Source organism: Schistocerca gregaria, chromosome 2 (assembly GCF_023897955.1).
Source record: "Schistocerca gregaria isolate iqSchGreg1 chromosome 2, iqSchGreg1.2, whole genome shotgun sequence".
Taxonomy (NCBI): Eukaryota; Metazoa; Arthropoda; class Insecta; order Orthoptera; family Acrididae; genus Schistocerca; species Schistocerca gregaria.
The window spans coordinates 466935414-466945640 of record NC_064921.1 but is presented as its reverse complement, the minus strand read 5'-3'; the positions used below and the strand labels follow the sequence as shown (position 1 = coordinate 466945640).

At 44.3% G+C, this 10227-nt stretch overlaps 1 protein-coding gene across 1 annotated transcript in view; it reads right to left on the bottom strand.

Moving 5' to 3' along the window:
- Positions 1–1869: 1869 nt before the first annotated feature.
- The window catches only part of LOC126335838 (pyruvate kinase PKM-like), a 153731-nt gene continuing 145373 nt past the window's right edge, over positions 1870–10227 (bottom strand). The window contains exons 8-9 of the mRNA XM_049999307.1: positions 7553–7719; positions 1870–1939 (exon numbers count right to left, since the gene is read on the bottom strand). Of these exons, the coding sequence (XP_049855264.1) occupies positions 1870–1939; positions 7553–7719 (237 nt within the window). The remainder of the gene's footprint in view (positions 1940–7552; positions 7720–10227) is intronic.

The window sequence follows — 10227 nt, the reverse complement described above, 5'->3', positions numbered from 1 at the left end:
GGTACGCATTTATCCTCCTTACACGAGGCATCACAACAACATTTCACCATGCAACGCCGGTCAAATGCTGTTTGTGTATGAGAAATCGGTTGGAAACTGTCCTCATGTCAAAAAAAAGGGCACTGAGCACTATGGGACTTAACATCTGAGGTAATCAGTCTCCTAGAACTTAAAACTAATTAAACCTAACTAACCTAAGGACATCACACGCATCCATGCCCGAGGTAGGATTCGAACCTGCGACCGTAGTGGTAGCGCGGTTCCAGACTGTAGCGCCTAGAACCTCTGGGCCACTCCGGCCGGCTCCTCATGTCAGGACGTTGTAGGTGTCGCCACCGGCGCCAATCTTGCGTGAATACTCTGAAAAGGTAATCATTTGCATATCACAGCATCCTTTCCTGTCGGTTAAATTTCGCGTCTGTAGGACGTCATCTTCGTGGTGTAGCAATTTTCATGGCCTGTAGTGCAGATAACTTTTCTCCAGTTTCCTTTATATTTTCTTTCTTAACCCATCCTAGAGTTGGGGTGTTACTGCAAAGAGAAGTTGACTCACGACTTTTCCACTCTTAGACCTTGATTTTCTGATCATCGGAATGTTGTTCTGCATGAAATTAATGCGTCGATCGTCTCACCGAGTCTGCAACTTGCTGCTCTCTCCTCCTTGTGACAGAGGTTTTCTACTATCCTCGGTAGTATTAATAATAATTAAAAAGAGGAAAAGTAAATCAGAGTTGCGACACCTACCCACTTTGCCCCTACCACTCCCTCTGAGTGCCAGGAAGGTACCTTCAAAAAAATTTTAAAAATAAAAATTATTATAGTCCTGGCCCAGCACAAATTTTCATTAACGTCATTTCATTATACTGGTGGAAGTGGTTCATATTCGAATTGCGAATATATTTCATGTCTTAAATATTTGGTGAACAGTCTAGTCTGCTTTCTAAATTATGAGGGAAGAAATTAACGTGTTCGTAGAGCGGATGGCTCATTCTTCTTTTCGTTTTAAGCTGGCCATACTTCCACCGTTATTCTTTAGTCTAATCCTGTCATTTTATCTCAGGACCTGCAATAACTTTTAGAATATTAGAACACAGGTCATATTTAGAGTTTTATGTACTGAATGGCAGTTTGTAGTTGAGTTGGTGAGTGGGAGTGAAAACAGAGGAACAGGGTATGTGTTATTGTGACTAAGCATGCGTCACAAGCGTTTTTTTTTGTAATTGTACACATTTCAAAGCATTCGTCTTTAAAAAATTAAACAAATGTGATAACCATGCCAATGAACACCAAAAGGCATAAAAATACACACAAGTACTTATTAACTACGTCATTAATGGCTATTACTTTGTTACGTTTTGTGAAGTGCTCAACTTCACACTTCTCTACATTAGCAGCTTGTTGCCAGTGTTCGCACTTGACATCTCCGATTCGAATTTACTCTCTCTTTTCCTTTTTTGCGAATATCATTTCCTCATAAATGACCACTCCAACTGCGAACACTCTAAAATTTCACCTGATATTATTCCCTCTGTCGGTATGTATAACGTAAACAGTTATGACGTTGCCGTACTTTCCTGCGACATATCCGAAGTTGTATTTGAGGCAAGATACGTGTTACAGTCGGACTGTCACAAAGACTTCAATCCAGTCTCATATCTGGCTAAATACCCCATACGAATGCAAGTTCCTTAGCTGCAGTGGATAGGAGACTCAATCGAAAGGCATCAGAGCTCTTATATAAACAGCCTCTCCATCAGGGCGTGGCGACGTACTCGATATAACTTTACTGAAAATGCTGAACGGTTTCTGAAATAAAACTGATTTAGAGACTTTAAAAATCCAGAAATTTATTTCGGACCATGTCTTCGCTTATCCAGTGAATTTTCTGGATAAGGGATTTGCAGAAACCTGGCGCCACCAACTCTGATCCATCGGAGGGCTGAAACATAAACGAAAATTGAGTTAATTGACTGGGATTGTAAACGTACTGAGAAACTGTAATCATACAAGACGTAATTACATTACTGGCCATTAAAATTGCTACACCACGAACATAACGTGCTACAGGCGCGAAATTTAATCGACGGGAAGAAGATGCTGTGATATGCAAATGATGAGCTTTTCAGAGCATTCACACTAGGTTGGTGCCGGTGGCGACACCTACAACGTGCTGACATGAGGAAGTTTCCAACCCATTTCTCATACACAAACAGCAGTTGACCGGCGTTGCCTGTAAAACGTTGTGATGATTCGTGTAAGGAGGAGAAATGCGTACCATCACGTTTACGAGTTTGATATAGGTCGGATTGTAGCCTATCGCTATTGCGGTTTATCGCATCGCGACATTGCTGCTCGCGTTGGTCGAGATCCAATGATTGTTAGCAGAATATGGAATCGGTGGGTTCAGGAGGGTAACACGGAACGCCGTGCTGGCTCCCAACGGCAGGCATCTTATCCGCACGGCTGGATCCCAACGGTCTCGTATCTTATTCGGATGGCTGTAACGGATCGTGCAGCCACGTCTCGATCCCTGAGTCAACAGATGGGGACGTTTGCAAGACAACAACCATCTGCACGAACAGTTCGACGACGTTTGCAGCAGCATGGACTATCAGCTCGGAAACCATGGCTGCGGTTACCCTTGACGCTGCATCACAGACAGGAGCGCCTGTGATGGTGTACTCAACGACGAACCTGGGTGCCGAATGGCAAAACATCATTTTTTCGGATGAATCTAGGTTCTGTTTACAGCATCATGATGGTCGCATCCGTGTTTGGCAACAATGAACGCGCATTGGAAGCGTGTATTCGTCATCACCATACTGGCGTATCACCCGGCGTGATGGTATGGGCTTCCATTGGTTACACGTCTCGGTCACCTCTTGTTCGCATTGACGGCACTTTGAACATTGAACGTTACATTTCAGATGTGTTACGACCAGTCGCTCTACCCTTCATTCGATGCCTGCGCAACCCTACATTTCAGCAGGATAATGCACGACCGCATGTTGCAGGTCTTGTACGGGTCTTTCTGGATACAGAAAATGTTAGAGTGCTGCCATAGCCAGCACATTCACCAGATCTCTTATCAATTAAAAACGTCTGGTCAATGGTAGCCGAGCAACTGGCTCGTCACAATACGCCAGTCACTACTCTGGATGAACTGTGGTATCGTGTTGAAGCTGCATGGGCAGCTGTACCTCTACACGCTATCCAAGCTCTGTTTGACTCAATGCCCAGGTGTAACAATGCCGTTATTACGGCCAGAGGTGGTTTTTCTGGGTACTAATTTCTCAGGATCTATGCACCCAAATTGCGTGAATATGTAATTACATGTCAGTTCTAGTATAATATATTTGTCCAATAAATACCCGTTAATCATCTGCATTTCTTCTTGGTGTTGTAATTATAACGGCCAGTAGCGTAATCTCGTTGTTTCCATTAACGGGCGTGATAATTAATACAGAGAATTCAGGTGCACTCGTTTCATTTACGCAGTCGTAAGGTATAACGATTACAGAGGTGAATCGTTTACAATAAACCGTTCAAACAAGAAGAGAACAGAAGCTTTTGATATGTGATGCTACAGAAGAATGTGGAAGATTAGATGAGTAGATCGAGTAACTAATGAGGAGGTACTGTATCGAATTAGAGAAAAACAAAATTAATAGCACAACTTGACTAAAAGAAAGGATCAGTTGACAGGACACGTCCTGAGGCATGACGGTATTGTCAGTTTGGTAAAGAAAGGAAACTGCTGCTAATTATAGGCTTAAGGATACTAAGCACCTGAGGTCATCAGTCTCCCACTGATTACACCCGGCTAACACTTCCCCTCCCGGGACGGAGTCATTCCATATACTGTATACGGTATGCAGTTTCAAAAGAAACTAGGTTGCAGTATCTGTTCGGAGTTGAAAACGTTGCACAGGATAGATCAGCATAGAGAGTTGCATCAATGCAGTCTTCTGAACGCAACCACAACATCAACGACAACCATTGTTGGTTGATCCTGAGAAGGCCCACTTGTGTGTTTCGTTACATATTCCCTACGGCTGCATGGCAGAACCTAGTTGGAAGAATTGCCCAATTTTATACTGTTGCCCGAAGAACGTCGGATTGAAGTTTCGATAACCTACAGGGACAATGTTTCCATACGGTCACTTCTTGGGGAAGTGAGGTTACTGGGAAGTGTGTAATTGTGGAGTGGAAGAGCAGACAACGTTTATAATGTGGTGTGCAAGATTTACTTGACGCGAAACCAAGTCCTGCGTCTGGTTTTCAAATTTAAACATTGTGTATGTATACTGCATGTTTCTATAATCGGAGTTACTCACGGAGGTCCTGTGAGGGCTGTAATTATCGTATAGCAGCGAAATTTTGTAGTATTCTAATCCGTTAATGCGAACTAATCTACAATACAAAAATTGGTTCGAATGTCGGCCACCTCGTGAAAATCTCGTCGACGCCTTTGGTGCCCATACCGAACAAATTGTGTAAGCCACAATTAATAATAAAATCAGCATTATGCCTTTCTCACTTGTTTGAACTTTTCCGCCCACATCTCGTTCCTAGTCCATAATATGTAGAAATATATCTACACTTGTTTCTTACATTGACAGCGTCAGATTTTCACCTGGTAGCTAAAACTGGAACTAATCGTTTCCAGCGTAGATCGACTCCTCGTTACAGCATTATAATTTCTACCAACTTACGCTGCCATACGATAACTACGGCCCGCACTGGACTGTAAGGAGCTGAACTTCAATTATAATTACCCATTATATGTTCAGTAATACCACAGAAAACTAATGGAATAATAATTTAGACAGAAAAGGTTAAGGATGTCAGACCGTTTAGAGTCTTGGAGAAACTGTGATAAAAGTGCTTTCGCGAGGAAAAGTTGAAATTAATTACTATTTTGAAACATTGGCAGAAATAAGTGGTTAGGTATGGTACCGAAAGAATCAATTGCGCATTACGTGAAGAGCCCGATCAAAATACACAGCTACATATTTTGAGGCAATCAGAGACAACGAAGAATATCAGATGAAATTAGTACCGGTAGCTGAGGGAATTTGAACATTCGTATTTCAATTATTTCGTTGGATGAGCCCAGGGTGGATCTTGGCATTGCAATTAAGACTCTCACGAGTAGGAGAAAGTGGGAACAGTGCCACTCAAATAACAGTCCTTCCATTTAACATGGAAATTACAAGTTACTGGAGAGAAAATTATCAGTAGATAACTCTAAAAATTAATCGACAGGAAAGGACAACGAGTATAAATTATCTTGTTTGTTACATCTACATCTACATCCATACTCCTCAAGCCACCTGACGGTGTGTGGCGGAGGGTACCTTGAGTACCTCTATCGGTTCTCCCTTCTATTCCAGTGTCGTATTGTTCGTGGAAACAAAGATTTTCGGTATGCTCTAATCTCTCTGATTTTATCCTCATGGTCTCTTCGCGAGATATACTTAGGAGGGAGAAATATACTGATTGACTACTCGGTGAAGGTATGATCTCTAAACTTCAACAAAAGCCCGTACCGAGCTACTTAGCATCTCTCTTGCAAAGTCTTCCACTGGAGTTTATCTATCATCTCCGTGACGCTTTCGCGATTACTAAATGATCCTGTAACGAAGCAGGCAGCTCTCCGTTGGATCTTCTCTATCTCTTCTATCAACTCGATCTGGTACGGATCCCACACTGGTGAGCAATATTCAAGCAGTGGGGCGAACAAGTGTACTGTAACCTACTTCCTTTGTTTTCGGATTGCATTTCCTTAGGATTCTTCCAATGAATCTCATTCTGGCATCTGCTTTACCGACGATTAATTTTATATAGTCATTCCATTTTAAATCACTCCTAATACCTACTCCCAGATAATTTATGGAATTAACTGCGTCCAGTTACTGACCTGCTATATTGTAGCTAAATGATAAGGGATCTTTCTTTCTATGTACTCGCAGCACATTTTTTTATAGAGATGGGGCCCCTTAACACTCCAACCAACGTGGTGACCAAACCAAAAGTCAACGTGTTAGTTATCTAGTAAATGGATCACAGGATGCTGGGCTGTGATGTTATCCGCGCGTCTGCGTAAGACTACGCATTAACACGGTCCATCAGGTGATAGATAGTGGACAAAACGCGAGTGAGGGTAGCGATTTGAAGAGCAGAGGGAAAAAAGTGCCAAGGCTCGTGCCGTGGGAAAAAAAACCTCTGTGACAGTGCGATGGGTAGTAAGAGCAGCGGTGGCTTACTAGCTGCTATAGTTCATGCAAGGTTGGGTTTGTTAGTATGGGTATCATGCATCATTACCGTGGCAAGCGATGGCGATGTATCCCAGTTGCTGCAGCCGCTACATTCCTGGAACAATCAAGATCGTTATACAGTAGTAGGAGATCGGCCATAGATCATCTCTCTCTGTGGGGGATGTGTGGAGCTTTTCTGCATGCAGTGTACGTTACGGCTTCCCTGCGTGGTGCCAGTTATTCGGCAGTGTATTCCAGCTGGATATCCAGTAATGGCGTCTAATTAACAGGGGCTCACGTGTACCGTTGTGCTTGCGTGTGGTTGGCCATAGATATTAGGTCCTTACAAGTATGTCTTTTGGTCTTTTATGTTTCCATCTATGGTTGTGACAGTAGTTCCCGAGATTCAGAATAGACGGGTTCTGCGAATGTCTGGAGTTTCTGTACAGTATTGTGGTGAGTTTGTGGATTACCTCCTTGAGAGTCTCAAGTCGGTATTCCCGGTGAAGGTCCGCGATGCGTGTGTATCGTGGAGCATTGCTTATGATTTTGAGTACTTTGTTTTGTATGAGCTGCAGACGGCGCAGCGTGTAGGCGCAGCGTATCCCCAGACAGGAGCTGCGTACGTCATGAGGGGTCGAATAAGTGTCATGTATATGGACCTCGACACCCTTCTGTTCAGTGTGCTACGCCTGTTGAGCATAGGATAGAGCTGTTTGAGCCTCGCGCTAGCTCGGTTGGTCATGTGTTGTATGTGGTCCCGCCAGAGTAATTTCCGGTCCAGCCAGACACCAAGGTATTTGACTTTCTCACGGAAACGTATTGGGCGTGCATGTAGAGTTATTGGTCTGTAGTATTGGTGTTTGCGCAGTTGCTTCGGTCTTCTAGTGAACAAAACGGCTTTGCACTTGTCGACGTTTAGTCTAACACGCCATTTCTCCTCCCAAGGCTCAGCCACTCTGAGTGCAGTCTGTAAGCGTGACGTAATGTTTGATGGTTTCCAATCTTGTGCGAGGATGTCTGTGTCATCCGCGTAGATTGCTATCGTTGTGTTGTGTGTGGTTGGGACGTCGTTTATGTAGAGGTTAAACAGTAGGGGCCCTAGGATGCTTCCCTGGGGTACACCCACGTGTATACCGTGTCGTGTTGATTGTTTTCCCTGTACGTCAGTGTAGAAACTCCTGTCCGTGAGGTATGAGTGTATTAGACGCACCATCCCGTCGGGGACTAACATGTCTGTTGCAGCGTCGCCGGCACAAATTGTCAGCGAACCCAGATGGAGAACTGCTGACCTGCTTCTTTGGTGGAAGGTCCAGGGCTCGCTCACCCCGAAGACGGTGATGGCGTCGCAGTAGGAGCTGCCCGCGTGGCTGGGGTACTGCAGCACCACCCTGTCCTCCGGCTTGGCTATCTCGCGGTTCCTCAGCAGCCGCACCGCCGCACTCACACGCGCCTCCACCTGATTACATTAGGCCCAATTCTTGTTCCATACATCCGTGGTGAGAAGATGTAGAACTTGGCACGAAACGAGAATACATAATAAATTTTTGCAAAGAAAGAGATATGCTGGAATTCCTTCCACAGATCCAAAATGAAATGGTCGTCATGCATGTAGAATCAGTACTAACATTACAAATGCAAAAGTAACTCTGTCCGTTAAGTGTTCACGACTAAATTAGTGACTGATTTCGATGAAATTTTGTATGAAGATAGCCTGAACCCTGAGGAAGAATATAGTTTGCGTTAGAAAGTAAAAAAATACAAAAAAGAATTAAAAATTTGCTTCTAACAGGAAATCCTTTGAGTGCGAGGTCACAAAAGGCCAATGGTGTTTACAGCATTCAACGCAGCACGTACTGTCCAGCATGCAACAACAATACTGGCTGCTAATGGCAACAGTGGATGGGGCTGTAGGTATCCAATGGAGAGGACAGCATGAGGCTGTGCAGCGTAATTGAACTGCGTAGTCCACAAGTAACTCACAGCGGTGATACCGACCTAGTGCTGTTGACACAAAGCAGAGCAATGGCAACGATAAACAAAGCAAACATTGCATTACCTGTACATCTGCAACAGTTACCGAAATTGACATTTCGTCGCAAAGGAAACCGAGGAATTTCGCAGAGTCAGAAAAAAGTTGCAGACTAAATATTAGCGTTTCTGCAAGATAAGTCAGTGGAGTGTGTTGTGTCGTACAAGCTCGACTGTACATGAGGGATACACTGATGATAACACATGCTTAACAAGTGAAACTGATACTGAAACGGGTGTCGAGCATTGTAGTTCATCATCCACGTTGGACAGGGAGCTGCAGATCCTCTCTCCAGGAAACGTACTAAAGGGCAATCGCTGTCTAACGAGCAGGTGCAAAAGATAATTACATAAGTAGGGAGGTAAACTTCATATCACTCCATTCCACATTGTAGCCAAATTGATTCAAGATGGAATGGCGGTATCACCCCACTCTGCACTGTTGCCAAATTTATAATTCCCCTTTAACCTATAGTTCTATTTTGATAGACAGCTCCTTCACCAATTATTGTACGCCACTGTATCTCAAACTGATAGCAAATTAATTAATTAATCGCCCCCACACCCTTGATGACGTCACGGGTTTTCCCCAGCAGGTACATGGGGCCCCTTACCCATCCCCTCCCCTTCCCATGTGCGAGTATGCAGACCTAGGATTCCCTCAGAATTCCTATTGGCTCCTGCAAAATTAGTGGGCGGATGCTTCGTTAACTCTATTGGGAATCCCTCGAGGGAAGACGATGTCCTTTTCAAAGAACCCTTTTGCATTTCGCATTAGGATCTTGAAGATGAGATTCGAGAAATTAACGCTCATAGGGAGACATATAGGTATTTTTTTCTCCGGGCACCCTCCACTAAACACTGTACTATGGCTTGTAAAGTAATTAGATAGATTTCAATGAAAATTTAGTCTACCTGCTGAGATGTCAGTCGATCCATTTACAGGCACACAATACTAACGTAACAATGATGTCGCTTATTTACCGAGAAAGCGAAACACGAAACTTCTGCTGCTGATTGTCTCTCTGTAGAAACTTTCGTATTATACAAAGATGATTGTTCTACTCACTGGAGTGCTTTACGGAAATGCTGAAAAACCAGCATCGGCTGACACTGAAAGATACACGATGTGTCCCGCAGGTTGAAGAATCGTTACGAAGTGAAGAAGCTACGAATATACCATAATGCTGGGTACACTCCCGTATGGCGAGAGGTACGAACACATGTTCCACCCAGGACCGTTGTGGAACGTTATCGCTTTGCTGGTCCCGGTGTTATGGTGTAGTTGTTGCATGGGCGTACTGACTTCCAAATTTTTGAAAGCAGTTGACTCACCAGTCAACGGTATTGTGACACTTCACATTTTCGCCACGTGATTTTTTTCAGGAGTGCGTTCGGTTCAAATGGCTCCGAGCACTATGGGACTTAACATCTGAGGTCATGAGTCCCCTAGAATTTAGAACTATTTAAACCTAACTAACCTAAGGACATCACACACATCCATGCCCGAGGCAGGATTCCAACCTTTGACCGTAGCAGTCGCGGAGTTCCGGTCTGAAGCGCCTAGAACCGCACGGCCACGGCGGCCGGCAGTGCGTTCGGCCCTGGCTTCACTTACGTGGATGACAATGCACGACCGTATCGAACAGAGCAGATGGAGGAGTTCCCGGAACGAAAGAATATTTGGCGAATGGACTGTCCTGTCCGTTCTCCCTTAAATCCCATCGAGGAGCGTATGGGACGCATTGGTGCCGATGGAGGAATTGAACACCCTGCCCAAGAACTCCTTACCAACCTTGTGGCCAGCAAGGGAGCATTTTGCAGAGCATGCGCTGAGGTCCGTGGTGGTCACACACCCTTCTAAAAAAAAAAAACTGTCTTTAATGCCCAGGTGATCATCATGAATCCCTTTCCAGAATGAGATTTTCACTCTGCA